The sequence below is a fragment of the Seriola dumerili genome, unplaced genomic scaffold (assembly GCF_002260705.1).
Source record: "Seriola dumerili isolate Sdu_G_001 unplaced genomic scaffold, Sdu_1.0 BDQW01000169.1, whole genome shotgun sequence".
NCBI classification, from domain to species: domain Eukaryota; kingdom Metazoa; phylum Chordata; class Actinopteri; order Carangiformes; family Carangidae; genus Seriola; species Seriola dumerili.
This window is the reverse complement of record NW_019174424.1, coordinates 5081474-5102941: the sequence shown is the minus strand read 5'-3', so window position 1 is coordinate 5102941 and position 21468 is coordinate 5081474. Positions and strand designations below refer to the sequence as shown.

At 41.1% G+C, this 21468-nt stretch overlaps 5 protein-coding genes across 9 annotated transcripts; 2 read left to right on the top strand and 3 right to left on the bottom strand.

Annotated features, from left to right (window-relative positions):
* Window positions 1–344: 344 nt before the first annotated feature.
* Window positions 345–4630, bottom strand: LOC111227112 (histone chaperone asf1b-B). The gene is made up of 5 exons (XM_022752517.1): window positions 4532–4630; window positions 4236–4368; window positions 2978–3093; window positions 2127–2303; window positions 345–1167 (listed from the first exon to the last, which is right to left on the bottom strand). Exons 2-5 carry the CDS (start codon window positions 4342–4344, stop codon window positions 976–978), a joined length of 594 nt encoding a protein of 197 aa, XP_022608238.1. The 5' UTR covers window positions 4345–4368; window positions 4532–4630; the 3' UTR covers window positions 345–975.
* A 1612-nt stretch (window positions 4631–6242) lies between these two features.
* On the top strand, window positions 6243–10203 carry crb3 (crumbs 3, cell polarity complex component). Of its 3 annotated transcripts, none has more exons than XM_022752533.1 (5): window positions 6243–6497; window positions 6727–6835; window positions 7156–7360; window positions 9073–9119; window positions 9214–10203. In XM_022752533.1, exons 3-5 carry the CDS (start codon window positions 7219–7221, stop codon window positions 9421–9423), a joined length of 399 nt encoding a protein of 132 aa, XP_022608254.1. In that variant the 5' UTR covers window positions 6243–6497; window positions 6727–6835; window positions 7156–7218; the 3' UTR covers window positions 9424–10203. The 3 variants fall into 3 exon arrangements, with proteins under 3 accessions (XP_022608254.1, XP_022608256.1, XP_022608257.1); XM_022752535.1 differs by having other exon boundaries at window positions 6243–6515; XM_022752536.1 differs by having other exon boundaries at window positions 6243–6835; window positions 9214–9459; window positions 9625–10203.
* A 1574-nt stretch (window positions 10204–11777) lies between these two features.
* Window positions 11778–14703, bottom strand: LOC111227125 (tubulin beta-4B chain-like). The gene is made up of 4 exons (XM_022752532.1): window positions 14567–14703; window positions 13584–13692; window positions 13264–13374; window positions 11778–13136 (listed from the first exon to the last, which is right to left on the bottom strand). The coding sequence occupies exons 1-4, from the start codon at window positions 14621–14623 to the stop codon at window positions 12079–12081; spliced, it is 1335 nt and encodes a 444-aa protein (XP_022608253.1). The 5' UTR covers window positions 14624–14703; the 3' UTR covers window positions 11778–12078.
* A 1856-nt stretch (window positions 14704–16559) lies between these two features.
* On the top strand, window positions 16560–19336 carry LOC111227184 (zinc-binding protein A33-like). 3 transcript variants are annotated; one of them, XM_022752610.1, is made up of 6 exons: window positions 16560–17121; window positions 17368–17463; window positions 17550–17780; window positions 17863–17885; window positions 17972–18087; window positions 18184–19336. In XM_022752610.1, exons 1-6 carry the CDS (start codon window positions 16603–16605, stop codon window positions 18720–18722), a joined length of 1524 nt encoding a protein of 507 aa, XP_022608331.1. In that variant the 5' UTR covers window positions 16560–16602; the 3' UTR covers window positions 18723–19336. The 3 variants fall into 3 exon arrangements, with proteins under 3 accessions (XP_022608331.1, XP_022608330.1, XP_022608332.1); XM_022752609.1 differs by having other exon boundaries at window positions 17969–18087; XM_022752611.1 differs by lacking the exon at window positions 17368–17463 and having other exon boundaries at window positions 17969–18087.
* Window positions 19337–20061: 725 nt separating this feature from the next.
* On the bottom strand, window positions 20062–21100 carry LOC111227285 (G-protein coupled receptor 183-like). Its single transcript, XM_022752714.1, has 2 exons — window positions 20180–21100; window positions 20062–20070 (listed from the first exon to the last, which is right to left on the bottom strand). Exons 1-2 carry the CDS (start codon window positions 21098–21100, stop codon window positions 20062–20064), a joined length of 930 nt encoding a protein of 309 aa, XP_022608435.1.
* Window positions 21101–21468: the final 368 nt, after the last annotated feature.

Sequence of the window (21468 nt, the reverse complement as noted above, 5' to 3'; positions counted from 1 at the left end):
AAAGCCTGTAGCCTATATAACCACCCCTTTTACCCAACCGATCTATGATTGGGTGTGACGGTAACAGACTATTTTTAGTAAAATGTGAAATTATAAGGGGATACTCACTCTGATATTTGTGTTAAAAAGTTGGGACTCTGCTGTGTTTAAGGTTATAATGAAAAACAAATTAAGTACGTGTGGTACGTACTAGGACAAGGACAAGAGCAAAAATATATATTTTCACAGCAAATGTACTCAAAAGCGGCTTGATTACTGGCTTCTATAACCAAAATAGTTACACGTGAAGACACAATAAGTCCAATAATTAGAAGGGACACAGTTCTCACTATGACACAGATACATAACAAATACAATGTTATTTTATTTGGAACACAAAATTGCAAACAGAAAAACATGGAGGAAGTGATACAGCCCGTACAAAGCCCATCCGAAACTCCACAATCTAAGTGGGAAAGGTTTAAGTGCAAAAGGAATTTGAACACAATATAACGGCAGATTATCAAATTCCTGTACAGCAACATATTGCAATTTATTTGCCTATTGCTTCAGTGCTGAAATCCTCTTAAATGGGTACAAATCCATTTTGCACCAACTGAAAAGGAAGGAAGGAGGGACAATCACACCACAGCTTTCTGCTCTGTTTCAGTTCAGCTGCATTATTTCATAGTTGCCATTTTCCCTTCCATGAGTTAAACTATTTCAATATTGCTTTCAGCATCATGGCAAGGAACTCACAGCTATTAGTGATGATTATTCCATTGGGATGTTTATAATCTTCCTTGGAACAAACACTCTTCTGAAGCCCAAGGTGAAAGTTCATTTGTGACAACAAGCCTCAGGAAAATAAGGGCAGCTGTAAGGCAAAGATGTTTGTACATCCACACTAGAATGTCCACAGGCATTCTTCAGAAATAAGGATTCGTGCTGTGATTTATCACCTTTCCGGTCATTTCTACATCTTTCGGGTCATCTCTATAAGCAGTCCATAGAGTTATCTGGTAGTATCCCCAAGGGTGGGGCCTTGCCTGGAAGGCAGGATGGAGGGAGCATAGAATTTGATGTGGGATCCACATTTTCAGAGTCTTCCATTCGCTCTGCGCAGCCTTCCCAGTTTATATGGAATCTGGTAACACGTGGGTTTGATGCCAGAATATTTCTCTGAAGCTGTGAAGGAAATATGGGAATAGAAATAAATATAACACCATGTTATTATTCAATCAATCTGAATTTAGTTATATCTTATCTAACACGCACATTATTTCTATTATTTTTACATGTTAATGTGGTTTTTAAGTGCAACTGAAATGAGATTTTAGATTATTTAATCATTTCTGAACTTGGAAGAAAAAAAACAATACATCCCACTTTTGGCATCTAGACTCAGGGCAAGAAAGTGTGAACTCTGTAGATCAGAATGATACAAAAGGTACCAAATAGAATTTTCTCAACAATGAATAATCACATCAACTACAGTATATACTATACTACACGAAACTACACATTTGCAACTGCCATCACTGTAATCCCTCATCCTGATATTTGCTTTTACACCTGTGAGTGAAAGGTTTCATTCCAAATGTCAGCCACCTTAAAAATGTGACACCTACAAACAAAATCCTTTGTCATTACAGCAAAAATCACAGTGGCCTATTAGTGAAGTTACCATCAGAATGAACAAAACTGCTTACAGAAAAGAAACATTTTGCTTAACTCATTATATAATCAAGGGGATTTTTGAAGGATCAACCGTTCTCAGCATCTTTGTTTCAAAGTGCAGGCTCTGCAGAATCAAACGATTCAGTTGCTGCTTGACAACTACCATTGTTCTTGCTATTTTAGGGATGAAAAGAACATATTTTTTAAAATGGTTGTGTAGTATATTAGATCTTCCACCAATTAAAAATTTGACTGTTAATTAATGATGGATTGTGTTTAAGAAACTTTTTAGGTTGACTTTATAGCAAAATTAGTTCACAACTGTTCTTCAACCAGACAGAGCACCATACATTCAAGCTCATAAAATATTATTTTTATAATAGTATTTCTTAAAACCACTGAAATAAGTATTAGGCACACTCGTTGGCATCAGAACTGATTATCCAGAAATCAACCATTAGTCTGACCTGAGTGTAGTCTGGCTTGATTGGTGGATTTTCACGAAGCTCGGGGTCTGTGTATTCATTGTTCACATAGTAACCAATGCGAATGAATTCCTGGCCACGATATGTGCAGGTAATCAGCACTACAGTTACACCAACAGCGTCACTTTCAGGGATCAATCCAGTGTTTGGGGCATCAGCCTGTTAAAAGGGAAACAATACAAGATGTACAAAAATATGAGGTATATGCTAATTTCAGGAACTCTTTATCACTAAGTCTATTTTGACAATATATTGTGTATATGTGGTTTATAATATGAATTATGCCAATGGCACAACTGGCCTTAAAGTACTTCAATTAACTGCTTCTCGGTGAATCAATAATTATAGAATATGCAGTGGCATCAATAAATAGGGGAACTTAAAAAAAATACAAATACGTATTACGTTTGCTGACCATTTACAGAAACAATCCAGCTTCTCTGAGTAATTAACCAGTCATTTTCAAAGGAAACTTGCATGGAACTCCTCCAGCAAAATTTGCTATTTGTTTGTATTACAGTTTCACAATACATGGCAGTAGCTTCCACTGGATTAATATATTTATTAACATATAAATATATAAAATTTTATTATATTTAAAAAAAAATTCTGTCCCATAATAATATATAAAACCTGATCTTTAAAACTGCTCTGGGTATGATTAGAAAGCTATGCAGGAGAAAAGAGCTCTCCAGAATTTTAAAGAGATAATGCAATTGCCAACAATGAAGGTGTAACAGAACACAATAAGATGTGATGATATTATTGTTACCAGTATTTACTATACATGGCTTAAAAAGCACAGTTTCAGTTATTTACCCTACCAAACATACCTGAAACACAAACATGTGTCTCCCAGCAGGAACGGGGCCGACCAGGACAGAGTCAAGGATTTGGTCATACTCTTCACTCTCTGCTGAGCCAACATAGATGATTTTCCACTCCAGGTCTATAAAACAAAATTAAGTAAACTGATGTTATGTTTCTTTATAAAATGTGAAATGATAAATGCACTGTTGAGACATGAACTGATGGTGATCAACAGAAAATTTGCCATTTGCAACTGAGAAGAGACTCATCATATTAGTCATTTATCAAGAAAAATGCCAAACACGGCTTGAGGAAAGCTTCTCATTCACAAGAATTAATAGTTTTTCTCAGTTTCATCCCTACTAATCATATGATTATGCATACATTTACCATAACAGACAGCTGGGATACAAAGAAATGTGTCCAGAGATTGTCCCATACATAAATTTACAAAGGCAAAACTTAATAAGCAAGCCAGTGTATTATGAACAGTAAAGCAAACAACAAAGCTGGTGGTATACCCACTAGCAATACAATCAGTTGTCAGTTTATTAGGAACACAGAGCTACAACTGCAACCAAGGTTTGGACTCTAAGTGCTGAAAAAGTAAATTAGAATAGACACTGAACTATGAAATCTACAATCCATCCAAAATTTTACTGTTATGGTAAATGGTAAAAGGACTTGCACGTATATAGTGCTTTTCTAGTCTTACTGACCACTCAAAGCGCTTCACAATACTTGCCACATTCACTCACATATTCATACACTGATGGAACAGCCATCAGGGGCAATGTGGCGTTCAGTATCTTGCCCAAGGACACTTCGACATGCAGCCTGGAGGAGCCGGGGATCGAACCACCGACCTTCTAATTTGTGGACGACCCGCTCTACCTCCGTGCAATACTTGACAAATACTTTCACATTACTTAAGGGCTGAATGTGTAACTTCAAAGGTGTGACATGGATGTATTTCAAGGTCTAGTAATGGTATGCATTAGCATATTCTGAAGTTTCACTGAACGAAATGATCTGAGTTAGATAACTTTGAGATGTGGCCACCGTGGGAAACACATTCAGTCAAGCTGTGTGACCTTACTTTACTATTGCCTTGTTTGTTGGCGTTATCTCTCGCAACCCTGAAGACTTTCTGGTTAAAGTTAGCTACTGTGGCTAATACTGCGTTAGCCATTAGCAATTTTACACAGACTGAAATAGCAACATGCTCACGCTTTGGCCTCAGAGAGTCAATAGTGATAGTTTTCCTATGATGGCACCTACCTTCGGGAAGGTCCTCCATACACTCAAACGTTATTTCAAACTGAAAAGGGTTTCCAAAGGGACTCGGGTTATCCAGGACAGCCACATTCAGCACCTGCACCTTCGCCATTGTTGCTGGAGCGCTAAAACGAGGCTAACCGAAAACAAACGTTCAAACCAGTTTCCCGGGGAATGCTTTAAAAGCTACACTACCACGACAAAGGCAAAATAACCAGCGTCAACAGTATTATCTGCCAAACACCCGTGCTTACATTCAACTTAAGCTTTATTTTTACGACTAAATGCACATTACTCACTTAATTTGCAGTAAACCCAGCTCACATTAAATTTGAGGATAGATATACCGCTCTCCCGCCGATTGACTGTCCTGCCGCGCCGACGGCAAGCGGTACGTGCGTGGTAGAGGGGCCACCTCCATCAGAGGAAAGGCAAAGTGCCTATATTGGCCCCTAGTGGCACGATATTAGAGGAGCGAGCTTCAAAAAAACAAAACTGTCTGCACATAAGCTTTCTTTACTACTGTAATTATTTCAACCATCAACACACAATTCATGTCCTTCCAAAGTACTAAATCAAGTTGCAAGCAGTAATGAAACATGGCATAAGCTTCTGATCTATCTACTCTCAAGTCAGTCCACAGTTGCAGGTATTTTGTTGCTGTTTTGATAACCAATACTTGAGCATAATTACCTTAGGTTGGGAGGTACAAGTAGAATTAAACACCCTCAAAAAGGATGGACACCAGGCACATCATAATACTGCCTAATGCAGTCAAATCCAATACAACCTTCGAAATTATCCTTTAAACAGTTCCCCTCGGAAGAGATATTGATATATAAACCTTTCACAAAAATAATATTTACTGCAAAACTGTTGCCAGCCTGTCAGTGTACATTTAATTTCCACACCCTGTGTAAACTATGTGCCTGTAGTGATAGTCTATGAGACAATTGACTGATACAGACTTTCAGTAGAAAAATGTTCACTTTGCTTTATGTACCTGTGAAGAAATCCACATATACCAGCAGGGTAAAGAATGTCAGTCATCCCACTAAGCATGTACTGTTTTTATACAGAATGTGCTCTCCACTGGCCAGTATGGGTCAAACTTGGAGAGACTTGGCAGAAACTTTGTATTCCATTCCACAAAATTAAGCCTACTGGCATGTGATCCAGAAGTGACTGACTTAGAGAATTTTGAAAAATATGCAAGACAAATGAATAAATTAACAAATAGAATAACAAGGTGATAGATGGATAGATAAATAAAAAGTTAAAGGCTTACAATTTGTCCATAGATTTTCTACAGTGAAGACAGTGAAAAATGCTCATACAGGCTTAGCCTTATGAAATTACAATGAAATTTGAAAATTGAATGAATCTTCACTGAATTGAACAACCACCCACATATTCTTTGAAAAGACTAATATAGATAAATATATCTTGCGCCTTCAATTAAAATGCCTTTTTCAGTGAAAAAGACACTGAACATTTTGTCAGCCATGACTATGATCTCTAATCATATACTGCATTAAGATAAACACTGTAAATCACACAGAAAAGTATGAGTATGAGTCTCCAATTTTGAAATATAGGCTATAGATAGGACAGTAAAAAATGCACAAAAATGATATGGTCAGAAGAGCAACAGACTGACTCACTTCTGTAATTTTGCAGAAGAGACTTTTTCTGCTTTTCCAAAACGCCTCAATGCTCTCACACATCCTCCAAATGAAAACTGTCTGACCACCACAGATTAGGCCTGAAGCAGCCTACATTTTCCTTGCCCCCTCCGAGTCTGAGAAGGGGAGATTAGGTGAGGATTAGAGCCCACTGGACCAGCTGGCCGCCGAATTCATCCTTAAAATATCTCAGGAATGTAGATATCCTTTCACATGTTGGGGAAACATGAAACCTCGCGGAGGCGCTATTTCGTGCCACCACCATCAGACAGGTTGCTAGGTAAGAGCATGGGCACAGACTACAGTCAAACATTGTACTCCAGCAGGCTGGAACAAGTGGGAGCAACCTGCCATCATACTGTACTATTACCAAAAAAAAAAAAAAACAGTTCAAATCAAGTATCAGAAGCTAAACAGCACGCCACAAACGTGATTTAAGTTATTTCTAGATATTATTCAGTATAACTGGGGGACGTTTTTTTTTTAAAGACAACAGGAGAAATCGGGTCTGTTCTGCTCCAGTACACCGCGTTTTTCTTTTCGTCTTTGTACAAAGGAGGATCTGTCCGCTCTGCTGCAGGTAGATAACTGCGCCCAGGTAATGTAACATGAAACTGAACCATGTGACCAATGGCGATTTGAAGAGTAGACGAAAAAAAAACTGCTTTCCATAAAGCACCAACTGGTGGTGCAAGTCGAGGATGTAGTTGACACTGAGGGATCTATTCTTTCGCAGATGTACGGAAAACCTTTTTTAATGCCTTGGGATGTTACCTGTCATTTTCATTGGACTAAACCATTTGTTGCAGTTTCATTTTTGACAAGGTGAGGCGGAAGCAACATGGTACATTCGTGAGGAATCAACCTGCTCGGTGTTTCCCGTTTTGCTTTGGCCACCTGAAAACAGCTGGATCATGGGTATGTGTTCATAAAGTGGAAAGTTAACTTTATAACATATTTGCCCTCTTCATTTTTAGAAAATATAATAATATTGTTGCAAATGAGAAGAGGTTTAACTTTAGTGCTGCATGTAGGTTTTAATGCATGTGCTATTAATAGATTTCCTGTGGTCTGAGCAGGTTTATGGTGATTCAACATCAGGCTGAACGTGTGACTCAAAGGCTGTATGGTGTCAGCTGCTTTACTAAACCTCAGAGTAAATTAGTCTGTAGGAGTTTCGGGCTGAATTCAAGAAAAGCACATTTGTCTCTTCATTACTAACAATAATGTGTCTTCAGCTGTTCAAGGAGGACAATAAATCCACACAGTGAATGTCGTCCTAATGAAATGGACCCAAGCTGATGCCCTTAAAGTCCCAGCCTGCCCTCACTCGGCCCTGCTGGCCACGGGTAGAGATGGCAGCGTATCCGGATGTGCTGGCCGTCCCTGGTGTTGTGGTTGGGAGTGTTTTACTGCTCGTACTGAGCAGTAATCCTGTGTGGGGTGAGTCAGTAACCATCTCTTCATCCTCGGCACTCCCACCTCCTACACAGATAAACTATCATCCTTCTGACCACACCTACACACACACACACACACACACGCACATTAAATCCCACAATGATAAATAAAAAAACATCTTAGGAGACATTCCAGAGGAAATCTGAAACATGAGCAGACTTGTCAGCAAGCATTGAACTAAGAAATGGATTAAGAAAGATGTTGTGCCATATTAGAAAGAGGTACATTTATATCCAGTCTTAGCCTGTTATCAATTATTGCACATACACGAGATTCCTCTTTTGCAATATGTCTTTTCGAGCATGACTGCCCCCTCCTGTAACCCACCCACCCCACCCCCTTTTGTTATCAGGTTGTACTTTTGTCCATGCAAAGTTTACTATTTGCCTTAGTGAATGATTGACTGAGAAAATGGAAAAAATAAGGTTTGGTTTAAGTTTCCAAAATAACACTTCCTTTTTTTCTAAGTAGTTGCTGCAATGCTTTGCACAAACAAACAAAACAACAGTAGATTTGAATTTTTTTTCTCCATATTTCAAACCACTGTGTTGTGTGACTCAGCTGACTTTATAGCTGCAGTGCACTCTGCATTCCTGAGCCCCCCACCCCTCCTCCTCATTCACTCTCCTGCTCTAGTAGTTACTATGTAGTTTCATGATGTCACTTTGTAATCACATGGCTGGTCATGGATAAAATAACTGGAAATAAGGGGAAATAGATATCTGGTATGCTACATTTTATATTTGTTGCCTTGAAAGTATTCATATGACTAAAAGACTTATGAATGCTTCTACTTCTAGTTGTGTAAAATAATGTCCCCGCTGCCTTTAAAAATGAGTTAAACTTTGATGTGAATAAGTGACTCGGTTTTAAAGGTCATAGTAGATTTAGAGCTCTTGTCCTTGGGACAATGATCTTTGGCCATGAGTCATTACTGGAGAATAACGGTCACGACTCGTCACCACTTATTTGAGCATTTTGCACTTTGTCAAAGAAATAGATATTAAAAGCCCCTCTGAAAACCTGCATTCATCTGTGTATGTTTATTTTTTAATTTCAGTGGCTGTTCAAAATTCAGTGATATTTTCTGTATGTGTAATATGTAGCTGAAACAGCAGCCCTTTAGCTTAGCTCAGCGGTAAGACTGGAAACAAGCGGAAAGAGCTAACTTGGCTCTTTCTGAGGTACCAAAATCCACTTCCTGGCACCTCTAAATCTTACAGATTAACATGTTACATCTCATTATTTAATCCGTGCTAAACCCAAAATGTAAAAGCTCCATTTTGCAAGTTTTACAGAGGGTTATATCCTGGACTATTTCTCACTGGAGTCTCCTCTTCTTGCATGGGAACTGGTTCACTCAACCGGTTTATTTCCAAAAAATGTCGAACTATTCCTTTAAATTCATCCAGATTACTGCTAATAACCAGGTTTCAGCACAGGATGCATAAATGTGCTTACATGCACTGTGGTAACCCAGTTACTCAAAAACCCAGGTTTGGAGGCACTCAACAATTAAAACAACTAGTCATAACTAACTAAGAATTTTTTTAGTTAATGGACAACCCCAATAGGTTACCAGCAGTTTGGAGCCCTATAGTCAGTTGGATGTGGTATGCGCAGGCTTTATTAGCTTGCATTGCACAGTGTGATATGTATTGTCACTTAAGTGATGTTTCTGCTATTTTTTAAAGGCAATTATACCACCCCAGTGATTGGCACCACTTCTAATGAGACTAATGTGAGTGAAAAACTTTAATCATGTTCACTTAATAACATCAGAAAGTGTCCAGTTTCCCCAGATTGATCCCTGTCCTGTGATTTTCCATTTGCAGGGACCCAACATTGCAGCTATCGTGGCCCCTACGGTCACTCTGGGCGTGCTGGCCATAGTGTTGGCTGTTCTCGCCTGGCTCTTCTGCGTGGTGAAAAAGAAGAGGCAGACTGAAGGGACGTACAGACCCAGTGCTGAGGAACAGTCCGGTGCACACAGCGTGGCGGCACCAGATGCACTAAAGTTACCAAAGGAGGAGAGACTCATTTGAGATGTAGCGCTTTATGTTCTAACAGACTGCAAACAGGTGCGTGGCAGCGCTCGTGTGTGACGAGGCTGTCTCCCTTGAGCTGATCATTCAAAGAAGAATCTTTGAAGTTTAAGAGAGGACAGAGTGCCGAGACTGAGGTACCAGAACATGATAATTTACTTACCGCCTCATTTCATCTTCTTCCTCTGCTTCATCTTTCAGTGGATTTGAAGACCACGACTGAACACTTCAAGCAGGGTCTGAACATTTCTTCTGCACAGGTGAAACTGGAGTGGCAGTATTTTATCAACACTAATGATTGTAGTTTCAACACGTTTTTCTTGTTTCATTTTACTTGATTTGATTCAGTCTATTATGAGATACTGTCACTGGCAAAATCTACACTGATCCTTTACCTCAAACTTGTTGTTTTGTTTTCCACAGAGAGTCCATTGCATTTGAAACTGATGTTTTTTTTAGCTAAACACTTTGTGTAATCAAACATCTTACCACAAACTTCTTGATTTTAAGTAACCTGCTGTGCAATAAAAATGAAGTTATACTATGAAATCATACCCTGCAAACACAAACAGTTGTTTACACTTTTAAGTATTCTTTGAATGATCATACGAATGTAAAGTTGCGTTATTTAAAACATTTCACTTCATCGGATCAACCTTGCAGCGCATAATGCATTGCAATCAAGCAGAGATGTTTGACAGTTTCACAGCATATTTATTAATGATTTGATCAAATAAATAACAGCGTACTTGTATAATAGTTGAATAATTAAATGTTACAAAGCAGTGTCATTGTCATTGAGTTTCTCATAAATACATAATGTCACTAAAAGCTGTAATTGTATTCACAATCCCAGTCAAAATAAGATTTGGGTATGAAGCAGTGAAACATTTAACTCCCTGAAGCACCCTCGTGGGCAGTGAGCCAGAGTCAGAGGCCTAAAAGGTCTACGCAGCAAATATAAACAAGTGCCTGACTAGGTATTTGTGCAGGGAGTGTTTTAGGATGATAAAACAGAAGGGCAGATAAGCAGTCTGGGTTGTCAGAGAGTGAAAGTTCAGCCCCCCCCCCAGAGCACTTGAGAAAGTCACTTAAACACTGAAGCCATTGTTAGTCTGTGGGAAAAAGTGTTATCTATAATGTAATGAAATATTGTAGAGTGAGTTTAATCAGTTATTTAGAGATTTCTCGTTCATCTAAATATTTGGAAACTAAATAGAAGGTAACATAATTGAACACTTGACTCCTACTGTTAACACACGTTTTCTGGTTCTCAGTGGATTCAGCACAGAACAGTAATTTGTACAGTCATGTAATGTCATTAGCATCATGGTGGATGTTAAACAACAATGTCATCTAATTAAATTTGGACTAGTAATGAGCCTGTTCTGCATGACATATATTAAGATGTAATACTGGAAGGATCTGCTTAGATCAAGTTGATTTTAAAACTCAGAAGTGGTCTTACATTAGAGAACACATCAAGGCAGGATTCCTTTTTTTTTTTTTCAAAAAAAAAAGAATGAATTTAAAGGATTGTTTTTATCCCTATCCACACTTTGATAACACTGGAAGCCATTTACTGACTAAGAGTTCTGGAAAAAACATTCATATTCAGTGAGACTCCTCGCTGATAAGAGAAGCCTCCCTACAATGTAGCTGAGAGCCGCAGAGAGCAGGCAGAGCTTATATAAACATGATAAAAAATATTTTTCACAGGGATTTTGTTTTGATGAAACATCTATAAATAATTTCTTCTTTAACAATGGGAGCTGGGATAAATTGTTCCGGATGTACTGTGTTTAACTTCTTTACATTATAGCACAGTCTGTTTCCTGACTGTTTTCTGTTTTCATTAAGGGAAATCCTACACTTAATACTTGATTCTTAATAATTTGATTGTTATTATGTGATTCAAAGTCCAAACTACATTGTCAGCATTTGTTTGATTTACCAGGTGGATTTTAGAAAGTACTTTTCATAACTGGTCTAAGATCAAAAAAGATGGTTAGTTGACTTTGATATTCAAGATTAGCACCCTTGGCTTGTGACTGACATACAGTCATAAATGAACTGTTTGACCTTCAGCCTTTTCATAGTGTTTTCGAAGTTCAACCAATGATTTTCCCCCTTCAGATAGTTGTTACAGGGCTTTACAGGTTAACGACTATTCCGCATTTAAATGAAAGAAAAATTGTGTAGAAGAAACTTTTTATGGATCCCAATATTGTGTTTATGACCCTTACAAGGGGCCTGACCTTCAGGTTTAGAACAGACACTGAAGTGCTCCAGAGTCTGATAAATGTCAGATCACAAATGGAATGAATCAATAAAAACTCAGAGGCAGTAAAAAGGGCCTTTTAATCAGACTTTAATCATCCTCCAATTTCAAGGCTTCACAGTTAAAATCACTTGCTGCTGAGTTTGGCAAGGCAATGACAGGACAGATGTAAGGGTTTTAATAATTCAGTGCATTCACAACATACAAAAACATTTGAACCAAAAACATCACTAGTATCAGTTAACATCAAAGTCTAACACTAGAGCAGTAGTGATGTAGGTGGTGACAGTTTTTCAGTGTGTCAGGGATGAAAGGGGTGGAGTTGGGGGATGGGTGAGGTGAGATGAGGTTTGGCAGCTGGGCGTGCAGAGGGTTTAGGCGACTTCCTCCTCTCCCTCTTCCTCAAACTCGCCCTCCTCTGCGGTGGCGTCCTGGTACTGCTGGTATTCGGACACCAGGTCGTTCATGTTGCTCTCGGCCTCTGTGAACTCCATCTCATCCATGCCCTCACCAGTGTACCAGTGGAGGAAGGCCTTACGACGGAACATGGCGGTGAACTGCTCGGAGATGCGCTTGAACAGCTCCTGGATGGCGGTGCTGTTGCCGATGAAAGTGGCAGCCATTTTGAGGCCACGGGGTGGGATGTCACAGACGGCGGTCTTCACATTGTTCGGGATCCATTCCACGAAGTAGCTGCTGTTCTTGTTCTGCACGTTCAGCATCTGCTCATCCACCTCCTTCATGGACATGCGGCCCCTGAACACGGCAGCCACGGTGAGGTAGCGGCCGTGACGCGGGTCGCAGGCGGCCATCATGTTCTTGGCGTCGAACATCTGTTGGGTGAGCTCGGGCACAGACAGGGCGCGGTACTGCTGGCTGCCCCTGCTGGTGAGGGGGGCGAAGCCTGGCATGAAGAAGTGAAGACGGGGGAATGGCACCATGTTGACAGCGAGTTTACGGAGATCAGCGTTGAGCTGTCCAGGGAAACGCAGACAGGTGGTCACTCCGCTCATGGTGGCAGACACCAAATGGTTGAGGTCTCCATAGGTGGGGGTAGTGAGTTTAAGTGTGCGGAAGCAGATATCATAGAGAGCTTCATTGTCAATGCAGTAGGTCTCGTCAGTGTTCTCTACCAGCTGGTGGACGGAGAGGGTGGCGTTGTAGGGCTCCACCACAGTGTCGGACACCTTAGGAGATGGCACCACGCTGAAGGTGTTCATGATACGATCCGGATACTCTTCCCGGATTTTGCTGATGAGGAGGGTGCCCATGCCAGAGCCAGTGCCACCACCCAGGGAGTGAGTAAGCTGGAAACCCTGAAGGCAATCGCAGCTCTCAGCCTCTTTCCTCACCACGTCCAGGACGGAGTCCACCAGCTCAGCTCCCTCGGTGTAGTGGCCCTTGGCCCAGTTGTTTCCAGCTCCACTCTGGCCTGTAGTCAAGAGTGTCACGATTTAATAAGCTGATGTATAAAACACCGGCAACAAAAAAAAAAGTACTCTGTTCTGATGTGATTACAGGTACAGTAAGTGCATAGTCACGAAATTCACATAGCTTACCAAAGACAAAGTTGTCAGGTCTGAAGATCTGCCCGAAGGGACCGGACCGGACTGAGTCCATCGTACCAGGCTCCAGATCCACCAGGATGGCTCGGGGCACGTACTTCCCACCTGAGATTATGCAAAATGGATCAACAATTTTGTTCTTGTTAAGCATGATGCAATGAATGCACCAGACAGATGTGTATGAAAATCATTTCCTATACTAGGAAAGCTGAGTAGGTGAGAGAAGGGATGACATTGCTCATTTTGCTGTGTGTGTGTGTGTGTGTGTGTGTGTGTGTGTGTGTGTGTGTGCTGTAGCTGAATCTGAATCCTACCTGTGGCCTCATTGTAATAGACGCTGATCCTGTCTAGCTGCAGATCGCTGTCTCCATGGTAGGTACCAGTGGGATCAATGCCGTGCTCATCACTGATCACCTCCCAGAACTGAGAGAAAAACAGGCGTGTTGGGAGAAGAGGGAAAGAGAGATGTTTATCTAGCCCAAGGTAAAAAAAAAGTCATCACAAACATAATTTAATATGCACTGACACCCAAACTCTGAAACAGCACACAGCCGCTGTATAGAAAGCTATTTTTAAACATGCAAAGCTGCAAGACTACTTCATTTGCAAGTTGAATGCAGGTCATAAGTGCGGACTATTAGTCTGAAATGCAGAGTGTCTCAGGAGTAATCAAGCAGATGGCAATAATCTGATAAGAAGCAGGTTCTTCGATGCTATTAGAACACACTATGCTATTATGTGTTAACGAGCTTAAACCTACTAAAGATACCGTATACACCATGTCAGTGTTAAAATAGTAAATTTCATATGTTTTAAAAAAGGAAATTTTTCAACAGAAATTGCCTTGCAAAGAATCATAGGTAAATATAGGTCATAAATGTGAAGGGGGAGGGGAGGCTGCTCCTACTGTGACAGTACTGTTACATTACTACTACAGTCAATCGCTTATGTAACTGCCTGCAAAAAAGTAGACACATCAAAGGCCAACTTTGCATGCAAATACCAAAGCACCAAAATATTTTTTGTCTGTTGCCTAAATCTTTTGGTCTATTGCATAAATCAACGCGTGCATGGAGCCCCAGTGTAAGATTTGAGGAGAATATAAATGAGCTAATCGACGATGATTTTCATTTTTTTTCTTAATTAGGAGCTTTAACCGAGAAGGGACACCGCGCTGAGTTTCTTCTAGAGAATTCCTGGAAGATGGATTAGAGGGCTCCTCTCAGCGACACCGAGGCGTGCTTGCTTGAATGCCTGCACAAGCAGAGGGAAAAAAAAAAAGAAAAAAGAAAAATACCTTAGCACCGATCTGGTTTCCGCACTGACCGGCTTGCAAGTGCACAATTTCGCGCATTTTGGAACGATGGATACGAGGACGGTCGAGCTGGAGATGGGAATCTGAGCAGCAGGGACTGACAGGATGACTGGCTCCTGCAGTCGATTGTATGGGATTTGTTGCACCGCCTCTAAAAGCGTCTACTGGGCTGAATCGGTGGTGCAACTTGACGTCATCGCCATGGCAACCAAAGACCGGAGGAGAGATGGGAGGAACCGAGATCCGTGGAAATGGCGGATAGGATGCGAGGAGCTGCATCAGTCATCAATAAGATTCTCATTATTCTCACGGACTCAGTGCACCCACGGACTTGTACACGTTGGCACAGAAGTGATTGAGGACTAAAGCAGCTACACACTTTAGCATCAAGGTCACTGTTGTGCAGTTTTAACAGTGTAGCCCAGTGTAATGCATCATGGATGTCAACATCACCCAGCTTGAAAGGACAAGACACAGAAACATAGAAAATCTGTTGGGTCTGAAGTCTTTTGAACAGGTCAACTTGATGTTATTCCAAAGTAACAGGATTATCTTTGTGCCACAAGGTCTGCATGTTGAAACAGGACACACACACACACACACACACACACACACACACACACACACACACACACACGCACACACACACACACACACACAAAAATACCCAAGGATGTGCAACCTGGTAGGGCCACAGGTTAGCCTAACCCCTCTGATCACAGGTGTGCTTTACTTTATCTATTATTACCATTCATTAATGTAGCCAAACTACTATTACAATCAAAATGGGACAATGAGCAAGACCACTGATATGTGCAGTACTTATGGGTTACATAACAGCAACAACAAAAAACGCAAAACAACTGTAGGGGTTTGCAGGTGAATGTAATTGTAAATGTAATTTCTTAAAGCTGATTTTATTGATAACTGTTGTCCATTAAGTGCACAATCTTTTCTTCAATGTTATTAATAATATACCCATTAAATACTTAAGCCAGTTTTCAAAGTTAAAGAAATTTATTCCAGGTTACCATGACAATCTTTTTAATTAACAGAAAACCCAATACTATATGTCAAAAAGAAATATTATCCACCTTAATGCCTAAAAGGCAGATGTTTTAGGGTGTTGAATGTTCACACACTTAGAATCAAGGACAAATCTAAAATTATACTTCTCCAAAAGCTTGTCACTCGCAATAACAACCTGCATCCACACGTCTCCAGACTCACCAAAAGTCGGCTTTCAGAGTACATGTTCTCTGTGTTCCTTAATCTATTTTTGGCTGGAACATATTTAATATTCTACCTTTCTTGGATTGCAGCCTTCTTGAACAAAAAAACATGTCCTTCTGGTCCCTTATATGTGATCAAATATTGATCTGCAGCATGAATGTTGTATCAAGATAAACACAACATAATGTAATGCACACACACGAGGGGGATATCTTCCCATAAAACGTACTGTATGTACTATCACAACCTATATTATCACTGACCTGCTTTATCCAGTACATATTATAATGGGTGACCTTTTGGTTGCTATGGTAAAATCCCATCTGACTGCTCTGAGCTGGTTCAGTCTGTTCAGGTAAAACTCACCTGTTAAAAGACAGAAACCAACACCTCAGTAGCGCTGGGCAACAGCAGCACACTTTACAGTGTTACAACAGTGACTTAATTCACTGATATATGACATTAATGGCAGTGTTTGGTGTGTAAACAGCCTGTTGAATTGATAAGCAGGTTGAAAGGTTTGTCAGTGTGCTGCGTCGGGCTGTTAACATGAATGTCAACGCTGAAACTTTCACCCTCATATCCTGAATGATTGCATTCCAAAACATGCAGCAAGTTACCCACCAGTTTTAAGCTGTCCAACAACGGGCCAATAGGGTTTTATTTCCTGTTTCCCTGCTCTGTTACATACAGTGTTTTCACTGCTGCATGATTTAAGTTACTCCCTCATGCACAGGAAAACCAAGAGCATTTGCTGCTTCGTGTCAGGAACAATAGCTACATAGATGCACTCTGAAGCTGGACTGATTTTACTATGTACACTAAATTATGCTGTGACAGAGGAATTCATTAAGGACGTCTGCCGTTTTGAACCGTGGGCTTACTTGACTGTACATGCCAAGCTATTGATCATGTCACTACCAGAGGAGGATCTCACATGCCCTGTGTGCTGTGACATCTTCACAGACCCTGTTTTGCTGCCATGTAGCCACAGTTTCTGCAGGAGCTGCCTGAAGCGTTGTTGGGACACAGGGTTACGTGAATGTCCAGTATGCAGGAAAAAAACCTCCAAGTCCAATCCTCCCTCCAATTTGGCTCTGAAGAATGTGTGTGAGGCTGTTCTGCGGGTCAGGAGGCAGAGTTCAGCGTCAGTGGAGGAGAAGATGAACTGCAGTCTGCATGGGGAGAAGCTGAAACTCTTCTGCTTGGTTGACAAACAGCCCATCTGTGTGGTGTGTCAGTCTTCTAAACTGCACAAAACTCACAACTGCTCGCCCATAGAAGAGGCAGTGCTGGAGTGCAAGGTAAGAGGAACGAACTTAGCAATATGTTTCACAGTTACACTTTAACAGCAGCTAAAACTGACTCCGTTGATGTGAAGTATTTACAGTAACACCTAAAGGTAGAATGCTGCTCCTCAAGTCTGACCTGCTTGTGATCCCCGCTGTAACATTTCAGTCATGAACGCAGGCCTAAGATAGCTCAAAGTACTGACAACACTGAAACATCATTCACTTCAGCTCCCTGACTGAAGCCTGCTTGACTTTCAGGATGAGCTTGCTTTATCCCTTAAAATCTTGCAAGACAAAGTGGACAGCCTCAAACAAATTCAGAGGACTTCTGCAGACATGTCCAAGTGCATCCAGGTAACATGTGATCAGATAACAAGCCTTACATATAGGCCTATTTCCTATGAATAAAAAAGTCAGACTTCTGCAATAATCTCCCTCAGACTCAGGCGCTGGAAACACAGAGACTGATCAGGAGCCAGTTCGAGCAGCTCCACCAGGTCCTCTGCCAAGAAGAGACGGCCAGATTAGCAGCTGTGAAGAAAGAGGAAGAAGAGAAGATTGCAGGGATGAAGGATAAGATTAAAGAACTTTCTGCAGAGTTGCTGTCCCTCACAGAGACCATCTCAATCATACAGGAGCAGCTGAAAGAAGACGATATGGTTTTGTTGAAGGTTCGTGCAGTCTATACTTCTGCTCTTTGATCAGTGTTTCCAAAAACTTCCCACCTTGACACTGTATTATTTTTTTTTCCAGAACTTTAAAGTCACTCAGGACAGGTAGGCCAACAAGATTATATTCACACTCTTGCTTGTGTTAGCAATGACATTTTGTCAGTGTAGCATATCTGCTTTTATCACAGAAGCAAAAGCATGGTGCTCGGCTTAGACGACACGTCGGGATTACTGATTGATGTGACCCAGCATCTCTGCAACCTCAAGTATAGAGTCTGGGAGAAAATGCTGGACCATATTGACTACAGTGAGTACACTTTATTTTAGTTTCTTGATTGTACAATTGTACAAATGAAACCCTGTTTAACATATCAATCTCTGTGACTAATTTCCTGTGTTTTAGCTCCGGTGACTTTAGACCCAAACACAGCACACCCCTGCCTCATCCTGTCTGAGAACCTCACTTCCCTCAAATACTCAAAGCAGCCCTGCTGTTGCCCTGACAACCCAGAGCGCTTCCACATGAGTGCTGAAGTGGTAGCCATGACCCCGCTTGGCTCAGGAAGTCACCACTGGGTCGTGGAAACAGGAAGTAATCAGGACTGGCTCCTGGGTGTGGCCTCTATGTCTGTACCTAGGAACGCTGAGATCTCTGCTCGGCCTGAAAATGGCTTCTGGACTTTGTGTTTCCGCGACGGAGAGTTCAGGGCAATGACCTCCCCACCCACCCCACTGACACTTTCAAGAACGCCCAAACAAATCAAAGTGCAACTGGATTACAACAAAGGGACAGTGTCCTTTTTTGACCCCGCTGACAACTCAGTCATTTGTGCATTTACACACTCATTCACAGAAATGTTACTTCCATACTTTTACACACAGAGCAGCCATCCACTGAGAATAATGCCAGAGAAGGTAATTGTCACTATGTTGCGTCAATAACTGGGTGAACGTTTAATTGATTATGTTAAAAAAGATACCATTTAAGTCCTGTTTTGATAAATGAAATCAAGTGTAATGTTAATGTCTCTCACAGATGGTAAATATTCTTCATTTTAGTCGTTTTGCTGCTATAAAGACATTTGTGTTTGTCAACTCTTCTCAGAGGAATAGTTAACATTTTGGAAACAGCTCGCCGGGCTCTTTCCAGGGGCGAAAGTTGCCTAATTCAAGTTTGTTTATGGGTGCAAAAACTTGAGTGTGAAATATAACATTTCACTGTTTTACAGGGGTAACTGATTGGGTTTAGTAACTTCCTGGCGTCTCTGCTGGATGCCTTGCAACATGTCCAGCACATAACCCCCCTTGCAAAATGGCAAAATGTTGTTTTTTGCACTTCAACTGAGATATGACATGTTCATGAGTTGAGCTTTAGAGGTGATGGAATTGGACTTAGTGTTATCTGTTTCCCCCCAGTTTCCAATTTTTATGCTAAGCTAAGCTAACTGGCTGCCGGCTCTAACTCTATCTCTAGAAAAAGTGATATATCGATCTTCTCATCTAACTCTTGGCAAAAAATCTAATACACATATATCCCAAAATGAAGAGTTATTTAACAGAAATGTTCACATCTTTGCATCTCTGAATAAAATAAACTGAACTACTGTGGACAGTATGAGTTACCAATATGGCTCCTCCAATTAATTCAGCCTACATGCCTCATCAATAAAATTGACATAAGATTTAGGAATGGTTCCTAAATTGATAATATATGTGGCCAAACATGCACTGTCTCTGTTGTAGAAAAGAGGAGAGGACACATATCAAGAAGTTTAGATCAGTCCAGAGGTGAGACTGAATAGATTAGATTTTTCCTTTTGATGACATCCAGCACCATGCACCTTAAGAAATATACATGACAGACACACACACACACACACACACACACACACACACGCACGTTGTGTAGTTGTGTGGTAACTGATGTTTAACTCATAGAGTGAAGTAACAATCCACTGGTCAAAAATGGAACTCAGGGTTTTATGTGTGATGCTGTTTATTTATTTTGTACACATGATGGCGCCAAAGCCAAACAAATATTTTGAAGGATTTCATTATAGTGGAGACAAGTGCTTTGGAAAATGCATCTTATTGTATTAGTAGTAAAAAAAAATTCAAGTAAAATTAGTTAATCAAATCATGAAATGAAATTCAAAATGAAATGAAATGAAACTTAAAATTACATTTAGATTTTTCCACTTGTTTCCTCATTATTCATTTCCAGCAACAAAACAAGCATAAAGCATGAATGAGCATGAATTCACAGTTCTAGTTACAGTATTCAGCTCCTCTTTAGAGACAAATTTTAGGCTCATTATATTTATGACATTCTTATGTAAATCTCAAACATTTTAGTTTTGTGCAGTTGGGGTTTTGTTTGTTTTGTTCTCTGCAGAGACACAGCAGCAGCAGCACTTCTGAACACAGGCATCTGAGAGGAAAGGCAGCTTCTCCAGGCGAGACAGGTAAACCAGTGGCTGGATCGTGCTGCTGATGTTGAGGAAGGCGAAGCCAACAGGCTGCACATAGCAGCGAAACACATCGGGGGAGTAAATGTCCTCAAAAGGGAACAGCGCCACAGGTGGCAGGTAGTTAAACACAATGATACAAAGGATGGAGAGCACCATCTTGAAGGCCTTCTTCTTCATGGGGTGCATCTCATCTTTCCCTGCCCCACGGGACCTCTTCAGGGCCCACAGGATGCTTCCGTTGCACACAACCATCCAAGTAAATGTTGCCAGGATCTCACCGGTGAATACCTTCTCAAAGTTGGGGAGGCCTCCCACCGTCTTGGCTGCAGAATAGGCAAAGGTGAGGCAGAATACTAGCACTGAGAGGCTTAACCTGTACTTAATGTGTTTAAGCTGCCCAAACAGTATTGGAAAGAGCACAGCCACAAAGCGATCCAGGCAGATGCAGGAGAGAAACAGCGGGCCGCTGGTGTCTTTCACACCGTAGGAGAACTTAATGGCAGACCACACCCCTTTGCTCTGCCAGTGGTAAAGGTTAAGGAGGATGATGGGGGGAATGGCACTGAAGTAGGCATCCATGAAGGCCAGACAGCCCAGGAATATGTCTGAGGTGGAGGGCTCTTTGCGATTGCGGATGAGGACCGCAATGACAAGTAAGTTGGCAGGGATTCCCACAAGTACGTTGATGCACTGCAGGGTCAGGTCAAACAGAATGCCCTCCACCTGATGATCGCACCCATCAAACACACTGAAGGGTTTTGCCGTGGCATTGATGTCACCCGTGGTATTTAAGGGGAGTCGAGTCGGGAGAGAGGTCGTGACGAATGGTGAAGATACATTTCTCTCCATCTTTCTACAAACACGTGGAGTCTGATGGGAGAAGGACAAGAATAGGATTGAAAAAACATTCTGGACATCACTCAGTCACTCACTCAATGTCAAATAATACAGATGTCCATTAAAGGCAGGTGTTTATCAAGGGCACTTCTACTTAGTCTTTCTCACTCAGTACAAATTATACAGTCTGTGTCATGTCAAAAACACTGTTGTTCATTAGAATCCTCTGCTGAGAAGTTTATCCGCAGAAGAGTTGCAAAGTAAAGCGAGACAGTTCCCAGAGAGCACAGACACGTTACAAACAGCGTCAGGGCCTCTCCTCAGGCTGTTATCTTGTTATTGTGTCTGCTTGGACTCTCCTCCGAGAACCATGACTCCCC